Raw genomic sequence first — 27,916 nt, 5'->3', positions numbered from 1 at the left:
ATACAGAAAACGTAGCAGGCGTAGCACCGGCAGCACCGGCCTGAGCTTCTTCTTCCACCCAAACACAGGGCACAGAGAGAGACAGCGATTTGGTAGATTTCTCAACCACGATGTGGTCCATATGGGCACGATGCGATCGCACCAGGCTACAGCCATTCCATAGAGACATTCACGAAGCTGGTATGGGAGCGTAGTAGTGCTACTGCCTGTTGCTGGTCTGGCGTTGTTTTGCCGCCACTTAATTGTTACACTTGGCTGATTTTACTTTTAACAAAACAAAAGTTGTTTGCCGTTTGCCATATTTTCTTAGCCAAAACTCTCGACTGCCGACAGCGGCAGCAGCAGCGGCAGTGGCGTTTGTCTGTTTCTGCCCGCTCGAGTGTTACAAACATTAGATATAGGCTCTGGGAAACACGTTTGTCACTTAAGACCTTTTTGTGCTCCAGCAAAATGAATTAAAACTAGTTTCTTCTATATTCACACACTGGCACATACACATTTGTCGCATTGCTGCTGCTATATGTTCATATGTACAAATGGATACTTCTATTTTTGTATCTGGTTTAATTTGATTTCCTGCGTCATGGTTTCTATTTTTCAAATATAGTCATTAAATGGCGGCAATTCCAGCTTCCAACTCCAATTTGGTTTTTTCTTTCCAATAACGTTGTGCGCAGTCTCTAAAATATACCGTCCGACCCTCAGAAATATACCAAAATATACCTTCTCATGTGGAAAATATACCGTAAATACACTAACGCACTGACGAATCCAAGTTCTATTATTTATACATATTCCTCCTTTTTGATATTCCGTCGAATATTCCTTGCTAGAAAGATCTCTCGGCCCTGCCCAAATAATTTTATCCAATACATTTTTTTCCAATTGCGTTGTGCGTCTCCGTTCAGAACAAGTTCAATTGAACAGTTTATTGCGATAAACTATTGATCAGTGCCTGTAACATGCTAAAATTATTCCAAGTGGATTATTCTGCTCCCGCAACGCACTCTCTTTTGGGGTCTTTTTTAGGGTATTTTTTTAGCACAACAGCAAACTTATTTTTTCTGTTTCATCAGATATGACGTCACAGCGCTCTCAGTAGTGCTAAGACCCGAAAGAGAGTAAGCAGACCACCTTGTACAATTTCATATCTGTCAATCGCATATGTATTTAAATGAATGTGAACACTTTCTTAAGTTGTTCAATTAATTTATAATGACTCCAAATATCACGACTGCGCGCAGCAGTAGGAAACCTATCAATTCATAAATACGACCAATGCTGAAGTAATATGAATTTGAAGTATGCATATAATAATATAATATATATATGTACCTTCACCTACATATATATATATATATATATATATATATATATAATATATAATAATAACCTAATCCAAGTGTATCGTTTTGCTTGTGTTTCATGCTATACCGGTATTAAAGGGTAGTCGAATACGGCCTTTACCAGCACTAGTATTAATTAACACTTCGACTATCGATTGCCTTCTATTGTTTATCGCGCGAAAAAGCCGCCGTTTTCTTAATTTCCTCGTTTACGACCAATTTAATTTCTTTTGTTGTGGCTGCTTAATGAGCCGCACAATGGAGTCCGTGAAAAGCCACTCAAAGTGCTCTACGACCCTGCAGGAAGGTGTGAACACGGGGCAGACGGCTGTCAAGTTCAAGTTTGGCTGAGAATTGTTTTGGGCAGATTCGTATCGGGCCACCACCGCCAGCCACAAGGCAGTAGCTTCGCAGCCGCAGCCCGCACCATCATCATCATCTACTGCTTGTGGAGGTTCTATGTTGTTTTTAGTTTTCAATTGCTCGCTTCACGCCATGCAACGCTAACGGCCTTGCTAAACAATAGATTCAGCCGCCAGTCGCTGTCGTCGGTTGCTGCCTTCGCCGTCTGTGCCTCCTGCACTTTTGCCTCCGCCTCCACCTCCGCCTCTGCTACTGCCTGCTACCTGTGTATCTCTGCCACTATGCGGCTGCTACTTTTATCAATTGACAGGCGTCGGCGGCGTCACAATAAGCAGCACATGCACTCAACTGAGGGAACAGCAGCCCCGGCGATGCAACAATTAAAGGCGTGCGAGTAAAGATGTGCGAAACCGATGTGGGGATGCTGATGTAGATGATGATGCGGCTGCTGAACGGCTCCCATGACATTGAGCGGCGCGCCGTGTGTGCCAGGCCCCGGGAACGACTACAATGAGCAATTTTTCGAAGCCAAGCGGTTGGATGGATGGTTGGATGGATGGCTCGCTCGCTCGAATGCTTGTTAACAGCCACAATGACAACGGCAGACAGATGACGACGTTGCACGTCAACGCTCAAGTGCATCCGTTATAACTGTCAATGGGCATTAACTCTTGTGGCGCACTGTGTCGCCGCTCTCTGCTCTGCTGTTGTTTTCGGCAATAGGTAAGGCCCACAAATAAACCACAAAATTCGCAACTAATTATCATTATACCCACCTCTAGGTCCAGTGGACAAAGATCTAATCAAGTAAGTTATGACTGCCTCCGTTGGCTACGAGATCAAACCATAAATCATATCCCAACGCACAAAAGAAAGCAAATCTATAAAACCAAACAAAAACCAAAAGAGAGGGCCCCTCTATTGACAGACGTGTCGCAGAACAAACCACAAAACGGGCATAAAGTCAATGAACTCTCTCTCGGCTTACGTTTCGGCTTAGAGAGCATTCTTTTGGCCAATTTCTCAAGGCCCCGAACTTCCTTCCCCATGCCGTGCTCCCCGTCTCCGGAGTGCATAAATCGATGACTATCAAAGCGTTTTTACAGCTAATGCGGCTATTTTTATTCATTACGTTTTCTTGGCTTTCTTTTATCGATTGGAGTCCCGGCCTCGGCCTCGGCCTCAGCCTCAGCCTCGGCTTTGGCTGCGTCCAGTCGTTCACCGTAGTGGCGGCCCAGTGATTTTGCTCTTCCGCTTGGCCCTATCATTAATACACACAGACACAGTCTATCTTTACCTGTAGTCGGTTGCTGGCTTTGCCCCGGAATTCTCGTCTCTGGCTGCCAAATTTGCTTTGCATCTTAGAGCATCTTGCGAGTAGATTTTCCTCTCTGATTTCACAGTCAGATGTTAGTTTTAATAAATATGTTTTACCTATGGTCGGCCGTGGAGTCGAGTCATTTGGCAGTAATTTCTTTTTATGGCTCATTTGCATGACAGGAGACCGGACCGACCAGGTACCGTTAGGTCATCAAAGGTCTCTACCATCTCTCCATCCCATCCATTCTCTCTCTCTCGTCGTTCTGTTCGGGGTCTCCATTTCCCCATTTGAGATATTTGTATAAGAATTTGTTTCATAATGAGGTGCCGGGTCGTAAATTTAACCAATATCTTTCTCTTTGGGCGTGAGCCTCTCTTTTGTTTGAACCTTTTCGAATGGCTTCTTGAGAACAGAACCCATAAATTCATTATGAGCCATACGCTAACTGCTGGATGTTTTTATCGGATGATCTAATCGCTTTCTTAAAGCTAATTATTGTAGTTAAATATTCGGTTAATACTTACTGCACTCGAGAGTAGTAGCACTATCCACGTGACTAGTGGCAAAAATATTTTCATTTTTGCTGCAAAGAAACGGAAAGAAACAAAACAGAAATCGTACATTAAAAACCATCAAAATCACGTTAAATAAATGAAACAAAAACACAATTAAGGCTAAGGCGATTTGCGGGACTTGAGCTTGAGTCCCAAAACAAATACAAATAATTAACTTGAAAATTTTGAGCACGAAGAGGCGGCCAGAAATTGGCCTGGTCATCTCGGACAGGTGCCAAAAAATAACAGAAACAGAAACAGTGGACAAAGAAAGACAAAAGACAAATGTGAGGACAGGTAAATGACACTTGAAATTTATGCGCAAACACGGCTCCGGCCCCGGCCCCGGCCCCGGCCCCGGCCCCGGCTCTGACTTGGGTACCTTTACTCTTCCCCTGGAAACTTATACAACAACGGGACCGGCATAAAAATTGTTCAGCCTTTTGGCGACCGAGCGAACAGAAAATGTTTTTTCATTGTTTGTGGCAACGCAGTTTTCTCACGCATTCCATTTTCCACTTTCAGTTTCTCGACATCGGCTGGCGACTGATTTTCATTGGAGTTTGGGCTGTCCAGTCGCCTGGGACGACTGTTAATTGGATAGAATGACTGAAAAATTGCGTCTATCCGTTCGGGGGACTGGAACGTGGACTGGGAACGTGGAACGGGAACGGGGAAAAATGTCATAATTTTGTGTGGAAAAACAGATAGCATCTTTATATGGTATGCTCGTAATTATGATATAACCCAGCAGACAACAGCACAGGAAGTGGGCCCTGGACCAAAGTTTGGGGCGTAAACGAAACAACTTTCTTAGTGGAGTGTGTAAAAGTATTTGCCCATTATCTATCTCTGGTGTACATGTTAAAAATGTAGCCTTTGGCTGCCAATAAAACCTTCAACGGGCCAAAGGTACGACGAGTACAGCCCCAGACCTCAGACCTCTTTTGGAAGTTGGCAGAGGAGTTGCGTTTCCCTTACGATTTATCTATTTCGGTTTATCAGCTAATAAACGCTTAAATAAAATACACACTCTGAGCTAAATTACATGCGCTTTGGCTTTGGCTTTGGCTGTGGCTGTGCTGTGCTGTGCGGATCCTCAGGATGCTGCAGTTCTGCAGTTCCGAGACTGGGATCCCGGTCTTGTTTGGTCTGTTGCTGGTCTTGGCCATAAAAAGAATTGGCTGGGCCATAGATTTGCTCTGTTCTAACGACATTTGAAGTGCCCGAGCCATCTCTAATCTTGTTTGGTCGTTTGTGTGGCTCTGGCTGTGGCTGTGGCTGGGTACCATCTCCATGTCCGGGTAGGGGTACCACCAGCTCTGCCAGGTCTCCCAAGCCTTTGGCGATTTGTGTTTGACCATGTTCATGATCACTTAATTAAAGCTGGCTTTCCTTTGGTTTCCTCAATCCATAGAGAGAGAGAAAGAGAGGGGTTCATTTTATGTTTATAGTATTGTGGTTGAGAATACTCTGTGATGCCTGATAAATTTATGTAGCCGCAAAATGAGCGTAATTTGGTTGGCTCTTTCCCCTCTTTTTTCCGATTGACTCGGGCTCTAGCTCTGGCTCTGGTATTGGGTTGGGTTGGGTTCCCTTTTTCTTTTAAGGGGCCTTGTGGCTGACAAGCTGATATATGTGCGTGATAAATGTAGCAAATGCTGTTGTTCTGCTGCTTGCTGCCGACTCCTGCTGATTGGGAATCACGAATTGCTTAGCCGTCCAGCCACTCCAATACCAAATGCAGTCAGGCAGCCCCAGCCCCAGCCCCAACCCCAGACCAAGAGACTAATCTCTGGTACGTATTTCAAATTTCCAAATTATCAGCAGTCCCAACAAATCGAAGAGCCATTTATCTGATATGCGCTCTTAATAGGTTTCTGTGTACTGTCACGCTTTTAATTGTAATTGCCTGGGTTTCTACTATCTTGAGAGCAGTCAACGACAGCAGAAGTGACTTTTCAACCGATAGCCGATAAGCTTCGATTAAGAAGCGGATGCAGGCTAATTAATTGATACTTTCAAGTTTAGGATAAAGATCCCTTTTAAAATGTATTCTAATGGATACTTTTAGTATTTATACAGATTTTGGGAGCATGAGAACATGAATTCCTTCCGTCAAAACGATAAATGCTTTAAAAAGTATTGATCTTTACTCAATCGATATATTCCATATTTATTATATTACAAAAATAAAACATGAATGAATAGGTGGTTTTACGTTTAGTATTCTTTTTATAAATATTCAGATCATTGAAAATGTATGATATCATCTATAAATCTACCATTCGAAAGATCTATTCGATAACTGGCTGAATAAATTGATATTTTGAGGACTTTCAAAAGTATTTGGATCATTGAAAACCCATTCTATGCGCTCAAGCATTGACATTATTATTATTATGCATATTCCCCGCCCTCAGCTAACGGCACACAAAACAGCTCTCACGGTAGATCAATCTGTGGCTCTACGCATGTGAATGGTAGATCTTATCGAAATATTTGTACAATGTCAAATAATTTTGAATGAAGGCCAGTCGCCGCCAGCGAGGCTCTACTTTCAGTTGAAGTCGCCGTAGCCCCGCTGTTGTGTAGCCGAAATTCGTTGGATTTCTTAATCTCTCTTTCTCTCTCGATCAGAAACTGGCTCTTCGGCCTGGCCTGGCCTGGCCTGCTATACCTCTTGAATGCTGCCAACGCTATCGTCGCCGTCATCAACGTTTGCTATCGCTGTGTCGCCGTCGCCGTCGCCGTCGCTGGGGTGATCTCATCTGGTATTAACCTGTCTGGCCAGTTCATCAAAGTCAAAGAAGCGAATGACACATTTCTGCCCGATCGTCCGAGCAAACATTCGGTTCTACGAGTATACAAAGACCCCAGGCACACATATTGGAAGTCAAAATTAATGATGGCATCTTTATTAAAAATAAATGCTGATAGCTGGAAAAATAGCTACACGCCCAAAGTATGCGACCGGATGCGTCAGGCGCATGATCGAATGCAATGACTCGATTAACAGTAGTTCGGAATGTTTTTCACATTTAAATACTGTGTATTCCTACTGATTGCGGGTACACCCAGTAGTCAGGGTTATATTGTGTACAGGAAGGTGTATGTAACAGCTAGAGAGAGGTGTTTCCGAAGCTTGTTTCGCGCGGATGCCAGGCACACGAGACACACAGTTTTTAAGATACCCAGGGTACCGGGCATTGGCGAAACACTTGACCTATACTTTTCTCGTACATCATTTTGCAAGTCGGGCTTCGTGCAATCGGCCTTTGATTGATTCCCAAATAGCAGGCGGCGCCCCATTTATTTGTGCGGCTGAATATTTTCGTACCATAAATCTTCCCTTAATCGATTAAAGCTGTGGCTGGGGCCAGGCCCGGGCCACGCCCACCTGCTGGTGGGCTAATCAATTAATTATACTTTTTCAATGTCAAACTGTCACAGGGACCAGAGGGTGTGGTGCGTTGCGTCCTCCTTGCTTCTGCTCCCTTTGGCTGGACGCATAAATCTTGCTGGCAGCGGCGCCAGTAACTTGCAACTTGCGCGCTTTATCCTGCGTCTTAACATTTTGTCTAATTGCGGGTTTTCTGCCGCCTCACACTGAAGGTCACTGACAGCCACAACGACTCGGACTCGGAGTCGGAGTCGAAGTCGGTATCGGAGTCCATAGCCAGGCTTATGAGTGCCCCAGACATACGAGCATTCGCGCCTGGCAGACAATGCCGCCGCCGGCCTGTCTCCAACAAGCTGCGGGCTGCGAGGAGATTGGCTGCAGCCAGGCAGGTTCACCTACCCGCATGCCCCCAACTGTTGCAGCAACTGCAACCAGTTCGCATGAAAATGCATAATCAATCAAAAGACAACAGAAACAAAGGGAGTGCCACGTTTTTGTAGTGGAAAATGGGATGCTCTTTTGACAGTTATATACCCTAAGAAGAATATTATTTGAACTATTCAAAAGTTTATATTTATTGGAAATTCTATGTCTTCTAGGGGTAGCATAAACCACAGACGAAGGCATCCTCAGTGACAATGGAGTTTAGACCCAATGTTAGGGTAGTGCCATGCATTCCAACACCCATTGACCGTATCATTGGTGCATCTTCATATCTGGGAGTCGCATCCGACAATTCGCACGAATCGAATATGTCAAGGTGCGAGTGCGAGTGCGCATGCGCATGGTTTAGTGGCTGTCGCCTCGCACCATATTGCCAGCTCCAGCGGCAGCTCCAGCTCCAGCCTACAACTTGTTAACAATTCGTGTAAAGTTGCCGCTCATTAAAAACTCATAAATCAGAGCAGCGGAGTGGCGGAGAGGCGCAACAGAACATCCCGAAGTAATTGCCGTTGCTGGCCCAATGTCAAAATAAAGGAACTCGGACCGGAGCGGACCGGACCGGCCGCCGGAAATGATCGACCACCGGGGTAACAGCTGTTTGGCAGCCCGCTATGTTGGCATGGCATGGCATGGCATGGCACTAGTACTATTTCCGCATTGACATCCCAGATCCCAGAGTATTGGAAGTCTCTGGATGGGTCTTTGATTAATGATAAATGCGCTCAGCGCATCCGCCGCTATGACATTTATCCAGCATCCAGCATTCAGCATGCCTGAGAACGAGAACCCAGCCGAGGCGACGATGATGGCGACGGAGACGACGATGAAGAAGCCAAAGCCATTAAGCCGCCTCGGAGGAGTTGCCGATGCAGTCCGTTGAAGTTGCTCAGGCGCACAATTTAAAGCAAAACTAACGCAGTTAGACAACAAAACCACTTTCAAGTGGTGCTGCTGTTGCGGAGCCCCCCACCGCCCACCGCCCGCCGTTCCCCGGTCCCCAGTCCCGGTCGAGAGAAACAGCTTTCTGGAAAACGGCTTTCAACTCGTTTCAGTTGCTGGCTGGCTATTGCTGTTGCTGTTGCTGTTGCTGTTGTGCCGTGGGTGCAGCCGTTGCATGTTGCATGCTGCAAGTACGTTCAACTTTTCCAGTTAACAGTTAGATTTTGAAATAGCCAACAGCAGCATCGGCATCGGCATCGGCATCGGCATAGGCATCGGCTTTGGACTCGGCTTCGGCTTGGCTTGGGCATACCAGTTTCTGGCCACGGCCTGAGAACCCAGCTCCAACAGCTCCAACGGCAGCGATCAAGATGCGCAATCCGTCGACGGAAGGAAATTGCAGTCCAAGTCGAGTCGAAGAGCGCTTTGTGGCAGTTGCATTGCGCACATAAAATAAATACTGGTGCTGGCCAATTTTTGTGTTAAAACAAAATTAAAGCAATGCAAACGGCTTTGGTGTAACATTAACCCAAATACATAATTCTCGGCGCATTCATTTTGCCCCCACCAGAGCCAGGATCTTAGCCCACATCTCGGGCACATTAATCATTTGGCTGTGGGACAGCCACAGCCACAGCCCCAGCTAGAGCTCCCATCGGATTTGGGTTTATGGGTGAGTGACTCCTGATACTACCTAAAGCAGGAAGTCATTACTGGTCCAGGGAATGGGGGTCCGCCTGAATTTGAGCGATTCTTTGGAATTTTCTCAGTTTTTGGGTGTAGAGGGTATTAGGTAGATGATTCGGGGGAAGCTTCGTTGAAGGAAGGATAGGGAGCAGCACGAGTTCCCTTCATTCCCTTTGAGCCATTTCAAAGCAGTTATTTCTGAAAAGCTTTACCCAACAGAAGCTGTCCTCAAGACAACATAAACTTGAAATCTTTGTAGCGAAACGCCCGAAAGTTCAAGAGCAAAATGTTCCAATCATTTCCATTATATACCTTCAAGTGTTTAACCCCAAGCTGTCAAGATCCCTGTGCATCAATAGCTTTGATGAAATACGCAACAGGGACTGAGGGATGCTGGGGAACAATGCATATATCTTGTCAGCGGGAAGAGCTGAGCGGCCGAGCTGTCTGGGATCGATTGACTTTTGCTGGCTGTTGACAAGTTTTTGATAAGATTAATATGCCGCACGAGCTTAGGGGTTAAGCATGCAAAGCAGACGAGTGCGAGGGAGCATTGCACGCGCAGAAGGACAGTCCTCCAGTCCTCCAGTCGTCCAGTCGGAGCAGGAGGCTGGCACCATGTTCGAGCTACTAAATCTCTTTATAGGATAGTCTCAACGATGAGGATGGGGTTGGGGATGGGGATAGCGTAAACAAGCAACACAATGGGGGAACCTGGGAGACGACTATAGCAACTTATTTGTAGTAGCAGCCACTACGCACTGGCACTGGCATTGGCACTGGCCCCTGCCTGATGTATTGTCTCTCTGGCTGGGCAGCGGGCCTGCTGCCCTGCTGGCTGCTGCCTGGGGTCTCCTCTGGTTTATGGTGTGTTGGCCCCTGTTTTGTTTATGCACCCAATGAGATCCACCAGCGATATGTATTCGATTTGTTAAGAGATGGCACTTGGTGTACCGTAAGCGTAACCGAGTTAGGGAGAAGTGCGATGGCGGAGCGCGATGGCGGAGCGCGATGGTGAGCGCGATTGTGACAATAGCCATGACATAATTGAGACATTATCGATGCCGTGCCACTGGAAAGACTCTATTCTTGCTGCGAGCCGCTGCCGAATTCGAGCCAAAGAGAAATGGCCATCGATGGTCGCGCTTCGCTGGGCGGATGAAAATGTCAAGGTTAAATGCTTAACCTTTTGGCAAAGTAGCTGCACGAGCGGCAACAATTTAAATGCAATTTTTGCTTAAATAAGAAATAAAATTCGCAATGCAATGCAAGTCGACTGCGAGTGCGAGTGCGACTGCGAGTTCGAGTCGAGCCAGTGCCAGTGCCAGTGCCAGTTCGTCCCTGCCCTGTGTTTCCGAACAGCAACAGAGCCAACAAAACTGAACAACAAATATTTGCTAATTTATCCTGTACGTGTCCTCCAACTAAGTGCACAGGTTTTAGGCCTTAAGCCGGCACGTTGGACATGTCTGTGCTGTGGTGCTGTGGTGCTGTGGTGCTGTGATGCTCTGGTCTTCTGCTGCTCTGGTGCAGTGCCCTACCCCTAGCCAGAGCCTATGCTCTGCCTCTTTTGGCCGTGTTGATTGTTTGCGTTGGACGCGCGGTGGACGCGCTGGCTGTTAAAATGCCTTTGATCTTCTGATATTTCTTGGCCTGGCCCCCAGACCGAGCGGACATGCCAAAAAGCCTCAGCCCCGACGCACGGCGGGCGTATTTAACTTGACTTTGACTGCCTCTCCCCGGTATCTGACCGGGTCCAGCTCCAGCTCCAGCTTCAGCTCCAGCTCCAGCTCCAGCTCCAGCTTCGGGCCCTTTTCTGGTCTCTCTGGGCTCTGGCTCATCCTCCCGGTCTCTGGCCCCATAGCCCCAGCGGGCAACTTGTTAAAAAGAATGTTGACTGCAGGCGACGCATGTTTTTCTTCCTCTCTCTCCGATTCGGGTATCGGTGCTTGGGGTTTGGGGTTTGGGCTCAGGTTTCTTTCGATTTTCGTTTTTGTTTCTAGAATGGCAATGGGAATGGTCCCGGGGTCGGTCCGTACAGCGAAATTTCGCTTTCATTGCTGACCATGACGCTGTGATTTTTTACCCAGTACTTAACCCAGAAATTAGCTTCGATTTTTTTCTTGCAGCAACCTACCGAAGTGATGGCAACCCTGGCGGTACCCTGGGCTGGGCGCAGCCTTTAATGCATTTTCAATGATGACTTCGTATCTTTGCTTACCTGCAAATAAGAGAGAGAGAGAGAGAGAGAGAGAGAGAGAGAAAAAGGGAAGGTGTTAATTAGGCTTTTTATAGTGTGTCATGGCTTAAACTACGATCTGTGCCTGTGTCTGTGTCTGTGTGGTTATCCCGTGCAACATTATTGCCCAGAGTCCATTTTCTGCGGATACCATGCCCAGCCGATGATCCTCCGGGGGCCCTACATCTTGCTAAACATAAATGTCAATATTTATTTACACCGCTGCGGTCGCAATTTATTTCAAGTTTTTTTTGTTCAAGTTTTTAATTGAAAAGGCTGTCCCTGGACTGTGGCTTCAATGTGCGGCACAATGTGTCTAAGCTGCGACTCGTAAATGTCCAGAGAGTCGTAAATTGTGATCGCACTCTGGGAGAAGAGAAATACTACATATATGGATTTTTGTTAAATATGCCAAGGGCATAACCTCTAAAAGAAGAAGTAAACCAAAACAAAATGAAATTACACTGAAAGGAAGCTTCCAGTTTTTAGAGAAACCTCATCTGGAATGTACAGTAGTTGAATAAAGTCTTGGACTTTAGCAAGGCATTGCCAGCTCTGAGATAATCATCACTTTCGAACGAGTTCTCAGCTTTAAGCGAAGGAGCTTTCACAGCTTTGCGTAAGGCTGTGCGAGCCAGAGTTGTGTAAGACCACACTGATTACTTGACAGCTGCTATAAAATTAAATTAAAGGAGAAATAACGAAGAAAATCTTATAAATACAAATTTAAGCTTCGGAACGTTCAGTTCCATCTACAGCTTAACCTTTTGTTGTCTAACCAGTGCTGTATAATGTCCGAGTCCCATCTAAGGCATTGCCTGCTCTAATCGAAAACAATCTGTAAATCTATTGCTTCTCTTCAATGCCAAAGCTGACACACTTTCTTGGAGTGTAGCCGCCTCCCCAAAGCCCACTAGTGCGGGACCTGACCTCCAATTCGACGAGAGCCTGTGGCGCCTTTCGATGGCCTGGCTTTCCAAACTGCACAATTTTCGCCTACGCTGACGCCGAGTGAAAGATACCAGAGTCTGGCCAAGGAGCAGGAGGTGGAGTAGGAGGCACTGCATTCCGGCCTGCAGACTCGAACCATAAATGGACACACACGATCTTCGAGTACAGTCCGAGCTGCGAGCTCCAAGCTCGCCCATAAATGGAACTGGCCATTAGAAAGGTAAATTGCAGTCGATTTAATTCAATGCAGGCCGAGGGAAGTTCCGCTCCCAGTCGTAGACTCGGCTCTAATTACAAGTGTCTGTCTGGGCCAGCATTTGGTGACCTTTTGGACGCTTCGCTGATTTGCCTAAGAGCTCCGCACGCACTTGACTTGGGACACAGACACCTATCCAGTCCCACCCTTGAGGACGGGGCCACTAATTATGATTAAGCGCTTGGGACCCGCTACAAAACGATCAATCACAAAAGGGCAGTAGCTAACGGAAATACACAGATACGTATATTTGTGGTGGAGTCAAGAACCCAAAACGAGTATCAGACACTCCAAAACTCCCGACTTGTCTCTGTCTCTCGTTAATATTCGTTCCCCCTGAAGACTTTAGGCTGAAGACTGAAGACTGTTGACTGTAGTGCGTGTCTGGTTTGCATAGCAGGTTCCACTCAAAGTTGAAGCTCTTGCGATTCTAATTTATATGATTTTTACGTATTTTATCCGGCGGAAGTAAACCGTCGCTGGCGTTGTGCCTGCCCTCTTCTCTTGCCACTTGGGCTGCTTCTTTCTCCTTTTTGTGGCCCAGGTTTATTTGTGTTGTAAATTGCGAATGCGCTCCAGAGCGGTGCGCAGTCGCCACACTGGCAACAAAAGGCGGCAGAATGGATGGGTATTGAGAGCCGAAGACACAGATACCCTTGAGGAGCAAGATCTATGAAATATTCATACGATTGTGGTATATTTGTAGCATTTTTAGATTTCGAAAGATGAACATGGTCGCAGCAAACATCGCCAAAACACCTCTTCAAAGTCATGGTACCCTCTTCAAGGGTACAAAGAGGGAAACATAACGCGTAGTCCCGCACTTCAATAAACAACACCAGCAACAACTACAGACGATATACAGACTTGGGCATTAGTTACCTCTGGCATTGCGTACGTGCCCGGCCCGGACCCGGCGTCGCCGTCACCGCCGCCATCGTCATGATGATGTTGATGGTTTCTTTGGGCTTACCACTGACAAAGACGACAACCACGCATCGTAAAAAGAGTTTTATGCAATTGCCTATTGTATAATAGCTCCATGTGCCAGTACGTATCTGTGTGTGTGTGTGTGTGTGTGTGTGTGTCTGTGGTGCGGTCTATACGCATATGTGAGTGGGGTATGTGCTCTGCATAATTTTATGATTCGCCTGCAAGTTCCTGCAACTCAAGCCAACTCAAGAGCCATGTCCATTGGCAATTCCAGGCCCAAAGTCGATGCCGAATCGATCGTCGACTTCTTTTCTTTTTCTTTTTTTTTTTGTCATGGAACGCGTGGGCGATGAACGATGAGCAGACGGACAGACAGCCAGCGCAGGGGCGTGCGTGGATTTGATGCATTGATTGAATTTAACGTAATACAATTTGGTCGGTGCTCTTGACCAGAAGGGCCACGCCACAGAGCCGTGCCACAAGGGCCCCCAGCATGAGTCAGGCGGTGATGTGGGCAGCAGCAAAGTATGATTATGTGACTGGAATCGGAATGCCCGGCTGGATGGAGGATGGACTTTGTTGGGTGATGGCTGATGGTGATGGTAATTGTAAATGGCCAGCTAGGCCTGGTCGGTAGCTGCAATTCAGTGTTGCCAATTTGGCCAAATTTAGGCATGCGACCGGGGTTTGTGGCTGGAATGTGGTGCTTTTTTGTGCGACACATAATCGTTGAGAACGATAATTAATCGCTTACAACAGCACAGCTATCGATAGGAGAGAACAAGGCCACAGAGAGCACATCACTGAAAACCAATTAGAGATCAAAGAGCCCGATCCTGAAACATCGCTAGAGTAAAGATCAAATTTCTACACGACTTGGAGGGATGTTGTTCCCATAAATAGAAGCCCTTCTGCACGGGGATCTTCTCCATAATGTCCGTAAAAAATCATCACTTCTCAAAGAGCTAAGAGCTAACAAAGTTTGAAATGCATGAAACATAAATCATCTCAGCGATTTTCCTGAAGTCTTTTCGAAGCTTATCTTGATTTATTTAGTCTCCTTTAATTTATGACTTGCCAAGAACATCACCAAGGCGATATTTCTGGCTAATCCTCGGCACAGCATTCCTGCTTAAATTATCATACAAGTACTCTTACTCCCGATTCGGTGGCAGTGGCAGTGGCAGTGGCAGTGGCAAGTACCAGACTGGACTCGAGTGGACCTTGAAACTACAACTACTATACATGCAATTTAAATATACAAAAATAACTAAATCTAGACACAAAAAGCGACAACAGTGCCGCGAACAAAAAGTCTTGTAAAAATGCAAATCAATAAGCAAAGTTCCAGTTTGCCAGCAATAAAATAAATGTAAGAAGCCAGCCATAAAAACCATCGACATGAAGTTCGGCTTCGGGTTCGGCTTCGGGAGTACGAGTACGAGTTTTTCTCTGTTGTACTAGAGAGAATGCGGGTCTCCTTTTTTAGTTTTAGTTCCCTTTTTTTGTGTGTGTGCTTGGGTTTTGTGTCGCATCTGGCAGCAGTTGCAATTTGGTTTAGTACCTAGGTGTTAATTATCGCTAAAAGTCAATGGCGGACAATCGGCGAAATCTGTACAGGGGCATCTCGCATCGCGAATTGTCGCTGTCCACCATATCGGCATCGGGGGCTGTGCTTTGCATCTGTGGCCCCAAGAGAATACTTAGAGAGGAGTGGGGACTCGAGCTCGAGTGTGGAGCTAAGTGGATTGGAGTTGAGTGGAGTGGAGTGGAGTCCAGAGTGGTGGCTGCGGCCGACTTGCTTGCAGGTTGCACATACATTCTGTTGCAGTCGGACAGCTGTACAAGTGGCCAGAGAGTGGCCACGATAATTAATATGAAAATATGTGAGGATAGTGCAGGACAACTCCCCAGGAACAGAACCGAACCGAACACAACAGAACAGAACAGAACACAAATGTTTGCTGCTATTTTTAGCGGGCCATTTTTAATGAGCCCTGTCCAAAGTCGTGCCAATGCTGGCGGTTGCTGGGTATCCTGGCTGCCTGGCTGCCTGGCTACTCCTCCTCCGGCCCACCCGGGTGTCCTAATTATGCGCTTATTTCGCTTTTCTACTTTTATGAATTATTAAAATAATCAAAATGGAGCGAGCCGGGGCATTAATTGCTTTATAATAGAGACGAAGATGGAGATGGAGAAAACAAATGCGTCAGTGAGCCGCATGGAGAAGCAGTGGAAGGGTCAGTCCCGGTTTCCCTGTTTTGAGTTTCAGTTTCGTTTTTCAGTTTTTTGCTATGCTCGCTCATATTTCTATAATTTATTGTAATGCACTTGGGGCGTGTTTCATTTCTCGCTTTAAAATGGCATAAATTGTTAAGCCATGCCCAGGCACGGCCCCTCGGTCTCCCCTGTCTCTCCCTGTCTCTCTGGATGGTGAACGGGATTGTGGTTGCGGGGGGGTCTGTGGCTATTTAACAATTTATTGTCTGTACATTTATACATATATATATATACAATGTGTATAAGTATTCCTTTATTTTCAGTTTTTGTCTGAACTCGACAGCGGCTGCGACCACCTTGATGTTCATGTCCCGAACCCGACAACAGCGACGACGACGACGTCGACGTCGACGACTTGAGGCCAATTTACTTTACTTTTCATTCATGTTGTACTACGGCGGGTACTACGGCAGTGGGAATAACCCAGAAGGAAAAGAATAAGAGAAAAAACTGTAAGCTGCGTTCATTACACGTTGTTATTTGTTGTCTGCGGTACATTATTGCTCTTGTTCGCTGTTTTGCTCACCAATTAGCTGCAGTTGCAGTTGCAGTTGCAGTTTGCAGTTTGTGGCAAAGCGAAAGACTCTGGCAGCGAACTTGCGGCACTCACTCTTCTGGAAAAGCTCAAAACGATATGGAGGGAGAGATTCTTTTCCACAGAAGTGGAACCTCAAACGAAAGACTGTGGCAACGAACTTGTCGGAGAACATTTTCGGGAAAAGTCTAACAAGGAAAAGGGTAAAAGATTTAGCTTCTCAAAGAATTTGTCACTGTCTTAATGCCTTTTCTACTCCACAGAACGTTTTCTTGGGACTTGTGAAGGATTAGCGAATCTTGCAGTTCTTTAAACGTACGGAAGACAGGGAGTGTCACAGAAGTTCCACTGTTCTAATCCACACCTTTTCCACGATCGTATTCGTTCAGCCAAGAAGTCAAAGAACTACAACAGCATTTAGTTGATGATGGGACTTGAAGAGCTTGTGGATTTCTTGCTGACGCACCGGCATCATCTCCATCATCATCACCATGATCTCTGACGAAGAGGCACATCAATCAAATGCCTCATTGTACATTGTTTTTACACATTTCGACTACAAGGGCCGTCACTTGAACTTGACATTTGGTGTAAGTGACTATTAGGGGAAGTGCCATGAGAAGGTTCTTCTTCTCGTTCCGAGTCCAGCCCAGAGTCAGAGTCAGAGTCAGTGTCGGAGTCAGAGCCAAGCCTTTGGCAATTAGCCGTGAATATCAATCAGCGCACCATTTGAGTGGAAAAACCGCTCAGCTTTTAATTACACAAAAAGCTCTTTGTGCTGTGCTGTGTGTGGGACTGAGAGTGGCTCGAAGGCCTCCCATGTCCCCGCCCACGGTCACCACAACGCCTCTGCAACACACACCCGACTCAATCTTGGATGTCGATGGCGATGTGGCTCTGGCTGTCGATGTTTGTTACCAAGTCGCTTGTTAGAATCTCACTTTTTCTCTCTTTCTCATACATATATGCAAAGCGGGCTTGTTGTTGGTCTCGGTCTTAGCCCCGGCTTGCGGGTAATAAGCCAATTGGCGTTGGCCACACTGCTCGTACATTTTAATCAAGCCAACAGAGTTGTAAAGCCCACGCACCATCCAAGCCAAATATGTTCCGAGGTGTCGCCAAAGCTGTGAGATGGCGGCAGCTGTCGACCTTCGCGGCGTTGACTCATGGCCTGTCCCTGTCCATAACCGACAAACTAGCTAGAACCGGAGCTGATGAAATTGAGGAGGCTTTTTAAGAATACTTGGGGCGGAAAACCCGAAAGGCAATGACCAAAGATCATGCAGTGCTAAAACTAGAATTTCTTGGCCAGAATTTGGTTAAAAGTTTTGCTGAATCTTCTAGGTTTCTAGTCGTCTTGAATTGTCATAATATTCTCCACGCTTCTTTAATGCTTCTTGCTAATACTTTTTTCAGCCGCCATTCAGGCGGACGGACAAATCAAACACCGATAGTTCCTTCCATTTTGAGGAAACCAGAAGTGACTGTCGAGCTTAATTAACAGAAGTGCCTAGTCCGACAACGACTCGTACTTCTATGGCTACTGTTGACTATATCACTTACTGCGGTGGCTGGCTGAGGCCTGAGGGGTGTCTGGCCACTGGCCACTGGGCACTGGGCACCGGCCACCGGTTGCCGGTTGCTGGTTGCCAATTCGATTAGGCCACGCAAATGTAATTTAATAAATGCGGTTGCCCATGTTGATTAGCATGTGCGGTTTTAGCAATTTACGAGTAGTGGCACGCATCCGCGCATCCACAGGATATGAGCTGGCACTACGACAATGACAGGATGCGTCAGTGCTCTTTGAAGTCAAGGCGAACTCCAAGCTGAACTCCGCACCGAACTCTCCACCGCTGGTCTGGAGACAGGGGAAATGTTTATGGTTATGTGCTCGCCTGCGGTGGCAGCTTCAAACGCTTGGTGATTGAATTTTAAATTGTGGCTGTACGTGCAGCAGGCTCCCCATGCTCTCTGCTGTGGCAAGATTAATTTAAATGAAGTTATTAGCCAGCCCGATTGTGCATTGACAGGGCGCAAACAAAAGACCTAGGCTCCAGCTTCAGCTTCAGCGCCAGCGCCAGCCCCTGCTCCAGGTCCAACTCCTACTCCGACTGCAGCTTAAGGTGCCCTGATATGGGGATATGGGATATACAATATGCATGTCTACAACGGGTTTTCGTCTGGCACATTGTTGTACAAGTGCCCGCAGTAGTAGTTGTTGCTCTGCATTTGAAAGTTAAATTACGGTAGCGATATCGGAGCAGACATTCCGTTAATTGGCCGCACAACAGGCGGAGACCTGGCTGCGGCTAGTAGCTGTCGTTGGTCTTCAGGAAGAGATGTTGGTGTTCTGGATACTCTTTTTTTTTACAGGAATTAAAGAATTTTTGGAGTTTTGCTACCAGAGATCTCTAGAGCGAGGGGCTATAGGAGGAACATTTTAGAATCAAGCCTTAAGATATTCGGGGGACTATTTTCTTATGGGATGTATGGGATGTTGCAAGAGGGATGAAGAAGAGTAGGTTTTGTTGTACTACAGGGACTGTCTCTAACAATTTTGTAAGATTTTAGAACATTTTTAGCAGTCGTTTTTGTACACCCAGCTTTTGTCGTTTTTTCAAATAGGAGAAGAACTTTCCACGGAAGTTTGAAGTGGATTTTAATTCCTCCTTTTTGTGTTGATTATTCCGATTATTCGTACATATAGAATCAAAGGTTTGGGTCAGAAAAAATATGCTCGAAACCGAGAAGTTTATACATTTGTGCTGTTTGTTGATTAATTTTTGGAACAAATAGAACTGTGTACATATGTGCATGTATGGTATTAATTGTTATAGATTGAAACTGTATTCCATTTAGCTACTTTTTTGTGTATCTTTTTGTAAGTGCAACCAATCTTCGCTGTGCCCCAGCAGCATTACCTTCTGTGTCTGTTTTTTTTTTTCTTATTTTGGCTTTACAGTTGCTACGAAAATTGTTGCAAATTGCAGTTTAAAAAGTTTCCGTGTTGGTTGTTGCGCGGCACCAACGTTGTTGGTGGCGGCAGCGGCAGCGGCAGAGGCAGCGCCAGAGTCTGCGACTCGACGGCGACTGCAACTAATATGAGTCATAAATTTAAAGGCTTAACTCGAGATGGAGGCTGTGCCGTTGACAGGGATTTTTTAAATGAAATAAATAAACGGCATTACAGCTAGTTATATGCAGCGAGATCAGGGTCTTGTGCGGCATAAACCACGGCAACAACTACAGCAACAGCGACATCTGTGCGACAGAGTGTTGGTGGCGGCACTCGAATGTTGAACTGTATCTGAATCGGAACTCACTCGTAACTGGGCTGGGCCAAAGTCGTCTGGTTACTTTTGCATTTGGTTGCATGCTGCCCCGTCTCTGCATGAGACGAAGCCATTTTATTGATACAGATACTCGTAGAGGCCAAAATTTGGGGTCCACTAAAACCAAAGAGCCGCTTGATGTCTGCTGTTTTTTTTGGCAGTTCCTTTGCCACGGACCCGCAGCATGACATCATTTTGAGTTACTCCGAATCCGAAGCCGAATCCCAATTCAGGTCTTTTGTGGCTGCAGCAGCCCTACACAGCGAAAAAACTGGTCGCCGTTTTACTTTCGCTTTTGTGTTGATCTTTTGCTGACTTCGTTTCGGTTTCTGTGCTGCTGCTTTTTTGGCAGAGATGTTTCGATGGTCTCCATTTTTCTGTTTTTGGGTCATCCCAAAGAAGTATCCGCGTATATGGCAATGAAAACGAAACCGAGTTCTGGTGAAAGTAGGTTGGAAAACGCATAACAAGTGCAAGTCAAAGGAGGACCACATGGTCGGTGCCGTGGCACGCTGAGCGATTGTGTCATGGTTGGAGCCCACGCATCGCATCGCATAGCATCGCATCGCCCACAAAGCCACAAAAGCCTCCACAGACTAATGATGTTAGACGCTTCGAAGACAGACAACAGGCACAGGTTGGCACTGACTTAGGCCTTAGCTTTTGCTTTAGATTTGGTTTCGGTTTTGGGTTTCGTCTTCAAGTGATTTGCTCATCTGGTTCGGTGCCCACACAGTTTGACTCTTTTTGGCTATGCGGCAGTCAGAAGAGATCAATGCGAAATGCCTTTTGTGCGAAAATTAATTAGAATTTTGTGGCTTTGGATATTAGCTGCTCCGATGCTTTGGCTGCTCTGATGCTCTGGCTGGGAAAAGACCTTGAGTGGCAGCTCCAATCGAACCAAAGTTGCGGTTCAAGAGACTGTGTGGGATGCAGAAACTAGTTGGGGATCAGAGCAGCCAAATGAGTCAGTGTCTCGGCAAACGCTTGGGTCATCGTAGATCGTAATGGCTCTGATGGAATGGAGAGAGAAGCCTCGCAACATGACTTACGAATTACACAAAAAAGCTTATATCAATCTTCAACCCGGTTGAAAGTAGCCAAATCTCTTTCCCACGAGTTTCACTTGGCTATAAAACTTCAGTTTTATTTGCATTCAATAAAGGTTTCATCGACTAATGCCGCTTGTTGGCCAAGTCTTTGTTTCCTACTGCAATAAATCGCGAAAAGTCTCGATAAGTTTACCAAGAGTGCTGTAGACTGAAACAAGTTTCTTTCTCAAGTCTTTCGATCTTGCAATTAAAATCTCTCCCTCTTATAGAGATATCTGCAAAATGTGAAAGATGTGTCGCCTTATGCCGGGGCTCTTCTGGGGTTTGGAAGGAGAGTCGCCAGCGAAGCATTCACTGGGTTTTTTGGGTCCCTTGGCTCATTTAATTGTGGCAATTTCTTTCGCCCACGCAGCGAGTGAGTCAAGCGCTTTGGCTCATAATTTATAGGCATTATTATTGTAATTTCTCCCAGACGCCGCGGCAGATCGCACGCAAAACAATCAGACATACACGTAAAGTGAAAGTTTTGCACCTTTTGCCGCACAGCAAACAGCTAACAAACGCATCGGCACTACCAGCTTGAAGAAAACAAAAGTAGTCAGGCAGTCAGTCAGTCAGTCGGTTTGAAAAAATCAGTTAGCGAGTCAGTCAGTCAGTGCGATCCCCCAAAGATGAGCCACGAACTCCAACCAAAGTACTACCTACGACCAGACCAAAGACAATGGCTTTCAAATGACTGGCAGCCACTCGTGGCTTTGGCTCCAACCAAAACTGGCGCCGACTGACTGACAAATGAGAGCTGCAGTAGTCGCCTTTTTCTGACCAAAAAAAATACAAATAACAAACCAAAACAAGACACAGCTAGAGCTCTCCTACTGGCATCGGCACCATCAATAAGCCGTGAGCAATTTTCGGCAAAAGCTGTGGGCAAAGATTTCGACAAATTTTCGCATGCCAAACGTGCGTTTGCCTTGGCCACAAAAATCACTCTCAAGAGTCAAACAAATCCCCCAAAAATCTAGACAATACAAGAAGCACAACAAAAAACTGGCTTCGAAGCATTGGATACCCTTAAAGATATAGATCTATATTTAATGATTCGTACGGAAACAGATTAAAGTAAAGCTTCTTCATAGTCGTAAGATTATCTTCAGAGAGAAAAAAACTTGCTTCTCGACAGATAGGAATAGATACATACTGAAGCTGAAGTTTCAGACAGATGGCTGTATAGACTGAAATCATAATTATAATACCTCGCTAATACCCTAGGTTTTTTCTGACCTCAGCTTTAGGGCCCAGCTTCATTTTTGGTCACCTTCTGGGACACTTGTAGTGCCTTGACAAACTCTTTCTTTGGACATTCGGACAAAAGTGTGTCAACCCAGCATTTGAAGCAATTATTTGTCATATTTTCTATTTGTGTTTGGGTTCCGTCTTCCACAAATGAGATGCAGAGAAAATAAACAGCATTAGTGGAGAGCTCATGACCAAAAATCCCAGTGACAAGGCGTCTTCGGGCCCGTTTCCATCTGCGTATTCATCTTCTCCAAACTCTCGACTTTGGCTTGGGATTTTGCACAAATGAAAGTGAACGTTTCTTTTTGTTGTTTCCACTTTTTATTTTGTTTTTGTTTTAACACTGCACTGGGGTGGAAAAAACGGAAATTTGTCATGTAAATTTGTGTATGCCAGCGTTATTTGTGTCAGTGATCTCAGGTCTTTTTCAGCTGGAAAATGGTGTGGGAATCTTGTGTCTACTTTGCATTGAGTTGGCGGAGACTCACTCGATTTCTTGTAAAAGTCTTTACACCTATTAACTTGTTTTATGTGGGTTTTTTTCGAATATTAGCTATGGGTTTTTTTATTGTGTAATTAATAAATTTAAAAAAACTTTTCTTTACTTGTTTGCTTTGAAATTGCAATGCATCAAATGTTACAAGTACAGGAAATATTTAATTGAAGTCTTCAAATATATAATTTTTTGCATTTGTTTAATTTAATTTTTATTCTCTCAAAATGCATTAAATTTTATTCGCACTTATCCCCGACTAACTAGCATCTCAATCTCTCCTCTCTGCCTCGATTTTAATGATACTAAAAATGTTTTATATGCCACTTAAAATTTGCACTTAGAAGTATTCAAAAAAGTCGGGCTCACCATTTTATTCATCAACTGGCGGCCAAAATCAGTTCATACTGCCAACAGCTGCCAAACGAAGATCGACGCCAGCAAAAAGCGTTGGCTTTTTTCTTCTTTTGGCTTGGCTTTTGCTGCCGCAGCAGCTGCCAAAAGCGATTTGCCGTCAAAAGAAACACACAGATACACAGGCACACACTGGATATATTTCTTATTGCTGGGATCGGGATCTAACGATATTTCACGCTCTTCACGCTCTTCTTGGAACACTTTTGATTGGTTTGCGCGCGCTTGGTTTTTTGGTATTTGGAATTTTCACAGGGTAAAATTGAAACAATTAACAGTCGACTGACGCAAACTTTCACTGCAATTTCAAATTCAATAAATATTTGTTGCTTAGATTATGCGCTCAGGCAGGGGCAGCAGCGGCTGAAGCGGCTGCAGCTGGGTATCCGCCAACACACAGGTAACACTGTCTCTGTGCAAACACACAGACTGGTACACTCGGTACACACTGTACACACACTTCGTAGGAGACCCGTTGGTAGAGAGAACCGCACCGCACGCGCGCTGAAAACGAACTGAAATGTGAAAGAGCTTAAAGCCACAGCCGATCTTCGTCGCGACTTCAAACTTGGCTTAAACTGCGCCTGTGTGTGTGTGTCTTGTGTGAGAGAGTGTTTTCTTTCCCAGTGTTTGTGTGTGTGTTGGCTGTTAGGCAACTTTGCTGCCCACACTCGGCCCAGACGCTCTCGGCCCGCTCTGCTGGTCCATTTTTGGCCTGGACCGCTCGTCGGCAGCAGACCAGGCAATAATTTTTTTCCTCTTTTTTCTTTTTTGTTATACCCGAGACGCCTTTGCACAAATATAAAAAAACCTATACGATTTGTGGCTAGCTTTTGATATTTTGTTGCTTGTTGGCTACCAGGTTTTCAGCTTGCTTTGACTTTTGATTGACGTAATTTTTGCGCTTGATATTCAGTTGAATTTCTTGTATTTCCACATTTAACCGTTTTGGTGTCAGGCGCACATTACACGCCCACCACACCCACACCCACACACATGCATATTTATATATTTATATACGCACACTATACACTGACTAATTGTGGGCGTGTGTCTGCCTCTTTCTTAATGTTTTTTAAACATTTTGTTTCCACAAGAGTTTTGTGAACTTTCGCTGTGGCGCGGCACGGAACTGCTTGGATCGTGTGGGAGTGCAAACCTATATATAGGGTGTATAGCCATTGACTCATTCCATTTGCATGGCTGGCCTGCTTGCTGGTCTTCTGCTAATTAGCCAGCTTAAACTTTGGTATTTAAGAGTTTTCCCCACCGAAAACGAAAGACTTAGGCAACGAACCCGATGACTGACCTTGCGGTGGGGGGCCTGGACTATATCAGATCGCCGTAGAGTGCCCCATTTAAAGGGTTCCTGGCCCTATCGACACGCCAATCTTTATTGCAATGAAGTAATTTCCGCATGTAATGGGACAGGCAGCAGGAGTAGCACCAGCACCAGCCCCAGAATATCTCCCATCTTACGGTAACCCTTTTTTTTTCGTTTTTGAGAACGCCCCGCCCCGTTTTGCACATTAATTTCTACGCCCCGCAATTATTTCATGCAGCAAATGAAGTATGAAGCAACATTAAGGCAAAACGTGTGCCACATACCAAAAATGGAGATAAAAAAAAACCAAAAAAATTAACAAGAATAATTAAAAATGCAAGCTTGGGAATGCCAATGGAACCACAAAAAAAAACCCAAGAAAAGGATGAGGCATGAGGACCCCCTGGTAGAGCGGTTTTTGCAGAGGCAACAATTGCGGGCGTATTCGTTTTGGCCAACAGACGAGAGAGAGCCAAAACGCAAAGTGCGGTTAAACTTTTATTTAAACAAACATAAAAACCTGCCGTAATTGCCTAACTGTTAACTGTTGCCTAACCGATAGTCGATAGGCACTAACAAATGTTTTAATTACCAATTTTCTTCTTTGAAAGCCAAGTACAGTTTATTTGGAGAACATCTCAGAAAATTGTGGGGATTGCTTAATGTCGAAATAAAATTTTATGGCTGCAATGGGTTAAGGGGCGTGAAATACGTTTGGGAGCTTGGGAATTGCATCAAAAAGTATATCCAAAAGGAATTTTCGAAGAATATACTAATTTAGCTGCCTCTCACTTCATTTGATTCAATCTATCGCTATAAAAGTGAGATCCTGGCAAACTTCAAGACACAGCAGTGTTACCCTCTGCTTGAGAGTGCATTCACATCCAAATCAAGCAAACTGCAACAGCTGCCACAGAGGCAAGCAACAAGTGCGGCTAATTTCATGCAACTCTTATGTCTGGTCGGCCACAGGAGGGGCACAGACTGAGAGACGTCCCACACGCGTCGTCTACACTTGGCATATTTAACACATTTAATGAAAAATCAACAAAACATCAGTATTTATGATGGGCCAGGCGATTCGACTGGGACTTGGAGTTGGTCTAGGGACTGCCCCCATTGTTGCCTCAGCATCGAGGCGCCACATTGCCATCCGCTGGTCCGCCGGTCCGCTGCTCCGATAGTTGTGGCTTTATTAAGTTGCTGTTGTTGTGGCCGGGGCCCGGACCTGCCCAAAGTTGTCTGTTTTTATTAATAAGTCATATTTTTATATGGTTCAACCGAGAAGGCAGCCCCAGAAGCGGCAGCAAAGGTCCGATAATTTATGTTGTTTGCTCGGGCTTCGAGGAGGATGACAAAAGTTGCAGCCGGACCAAGGGCAACCAGCGGCAGCCATCCAGCCAGCCAGCAAGCTATGTGGGCTTATTCATAAGTCACTTACACACTCATTCACTCACTCACTCGGGAGCACTCATTCATTCATAAACAACCCAAGCAAAAGCTCAAAACTCGAAGCTCATTTTGTGATTAATTAAATGCAACTTTGCCTCGCTTTGTATGCTCTTAAAGGGAGTATTATGATTGTGACAAGACGTTTGCAAAGCAAAGGAGATCGGTACAAGTTAATCCATATCTCTATACTTGATTCTGTGGGACATAAAGCACTCTTCCATTTCTTTTTTCTGGCTAACACCTAATCATAGCATAACTTTGAAAGAAAAGGAAAAATTGCTCTCCAAGAGTAGCAAAGGCGTCGACTTTCCATCAGCCTTCTTTTCGTGATTTTTCTTGGTGCTATTATAATTTTTGCTGTTGAAAAAGTGTGCCACTGCAGCAGAGAGACAGAGACATGCAACAGGTTGCTGTGATGTAAGTGTTTATGGTTATTTACAACGTTTTTTATGGCTTTATTAACATTTTATTTCTTCTCGTAACTTTGTTAGTGGGCGAAAGTTTGTTGCCCAAGCTTTAAGCCGTGGGATGGTTGATGGATGCACTTTGCACCTGGCGAGCCAAAAAGCAACTCAAACGTGGCCGATTGGCCTCCGGATAAAGCCAGAAAAAACCCAAAAACTGTGTCAAAGTCCTACTAATTTGCGGGTTCATAGTCGTTTTCCATTTTCGCGAAAAACATTTGCAAAAATATAATTGCAGAGTGGAAACAAAAAATTGGCGAAAATGTCAGAAATAGTCCAAGCATTACGCAATCATTTAAACATCTAATTTCGGTTTCAGTTTTCAGCACAGCACGAACAAATTACAGGGCGTCAACGAATTAAGCAAATAGCAATAGCCGTAGAGAATTTTGCAAATTTTTTGTATCTTTATTTTATCATGTGTTTTGCCGGCACAGTTTTCACTCTTTTCAAATTTTATTCAGCTGTTCAAATGTTTGAACATTGCACAAATGCGAGTGGGATAGTTCCGTGACCGGATCGGGGGAACGTACATACGTACGTGTATATATATACACTCGAAAGACAAACGAGAATCGATTGTTCCGCTGGCGAAATATCGAGCGAGGTGCACACAATGCCGTGCGCCGGCAGACTGACTCTCTCTCTCTCTCGGCCAGTCAGTCTCTGTCTCCGTCTCCGTCTCGGTTGCAGCTACGATCGTGTTGGCCAAGTTAACAGGCCTGGCCAACAGCTGACATACAGCTCTGTGGCTCTCTGTGGAGGCAAACCTTAGAAAAGGCAAAAACTAGTTTCGTTTAAGTGCGGAATGGCATTTGAAAATCAGTTTGAGCGTATAACAGTTTGAGATTGAGAGAGAGAGAGCAGCCGGAGAGAGGGAGAAAAACCAGATCGAGAGAGATACAATCATAGTAGGAGAGACCCAGAGACACTGACTAATTTGTTATAGCTATTGTATTTGTCAAGTCAACTGATAAATTGAGTTGATATTGAAAATAAATTAATTATATCTTCAAAAAGTGAAACAACAACCGAAGTCGGATTTTCATGGGGATTATGCCAGCATTGAAGTTGGATCTGAAGCCCGAGACGGATCTTGTACTTGTGGATTAAAAATTATGATTTTATTTTGATTACTATTAAAAATGAGGTCACAATTCGATATAAATGCGTCATGGGAGATTTTTTGGTATATAGAATTGAGCTTGCAACTTGTTTTTGGCCTCTACATAAAGATTGTTGCTTAATTCATAGGTATATAATGGCTAATCAAAATCGTATGAATAATAATCATACAATACTGGTAATGATTCTTCTAGAGTCTCCTTTATACAAATCGTTTCCAGTCCAGCATATCATTAATTTTGTTTTCCTGTTTTTCGAAAGAACATCATCCATTGGGGAATGGCTTTATTAATCAAGTGAAGTGGTTATCAGAGCTGATATCAAGGCGATTCGGTGCCGAAGAAGTAGGCCAGTTGGGGGAATCTGCCAGTGGTGGGAAATTAATGATGGGCTCTTCAACAGCAGGTGGGACCACATTCAAGTATGTTCTTATTGGATTTGATTTCATATTATGCCTTGAATGGGATGGACATGGGGCTCGAATAAATACTTGTGAGTAGATAAATCTTCTGCTCATTAAACAAGCTTCATTGATGTTCATTTCCTAAAATTATACTGTATTGAAGCTCTTTAATTTTACTAGTTTTTGATGGGGCAAGAACACACAGATCGATAGTAAAAGGAAGATATTTACCATTAAGATTATCCGACAGTTTCTATATCGAATGGCTATGAATATTTTCCGTTTCTTCTTTTCTAATTATCAAAAT

The 27,916-nt window shown here is 45.0% G+C and overlaps 1 protein-coding gene and 1 long non-coding RNA gene across 15 annotated transcripts in view; one reads left to right on the top strand and one right to left on the bottom strand.

Annotated features, from left to right (window-relative positions):
- The window catches only part of LOC108161947, a 134,999-nt gene that overhangs the window by 94,242 nt on the left and 12,841 nt on the right, over positions 1-27,916 (bottom strand). For 9 of the 12 annotated variants that reach the window (XM_033393993.1, XM_033394010.1, XM_033394000.1 and 6 more), the window contains exons 1-2: positions 22,797-22,880; positions 3,555-3,613 (exon numbers count right to left, since the gene is read on the bottom strand). In XM_033393993.1, the coding sequence (XP_033249884.1) occupies positions 3,555-3,608 (54 nt within the window). In that variant the 5' untranslated portion in view covers positions 3,609-3,613; positions 22,797-22,880. Of the gene's footprint in view, positions 1-3,554; positions 3,614-11,194; positions 11,279-22,796; positions 22,881-27,916 lie in introns of those variants that run through there. The other 3 variants (XM_033393994.1, XM_033393995.1, XM_033393996.1) reach the window with 2 other exon arrangements.
- LOC108161949 lies at positions 1,426-26,620 on the top strand. Of its 3 annotated transcripts, XR_001775525.2 has the most exons (6): positions 1,426-2,432; positions 2,492-2,516; positions 15,980-16,168; positions 16,250-16,454; positions 16,515-26,034; positions 26,109-26,620. It is a non-coding gene; the product is annotated as an uncharacterized LOC108161949 (long non-coding RNA). The 3 variants fall into 3 exon arrangements; XR_004473129.1 differs by lacking the exon at positions 26,109-26,620 and having other exon boundaries at positions 1,440-2,432; positions 16,256-16,454; positions 16,515-22,797; XR_001775524.2 differs by lacking the exons at positions 15,980-16,168; positions 16,250-16,454; positions 16,515-26,034; positions 26,109-26,620 and adding an exon at positions 4,110-4,628 and having other exon boundaries at positions 1,445-2,432.

Source organism: Drosophila miranda, chromosome 4 (genome assembly GCF_003369915.1).
Source record: "Drosophila miranda strain MSH22 chromosome 4, D.miranda_PacBio2.1, whole genome shotgun sequence".
NCBI lineage: Eukaryota > Metazoa > Arthropoda > Insecta > Diptera > Drosophilidae > Drosophila > Drosophila miranda.
The sequence above is the reverse complement of the archived record's forward strand: the minus strand, read 5'-3'. Positions and strand labels throughout refer to the sequence as shown.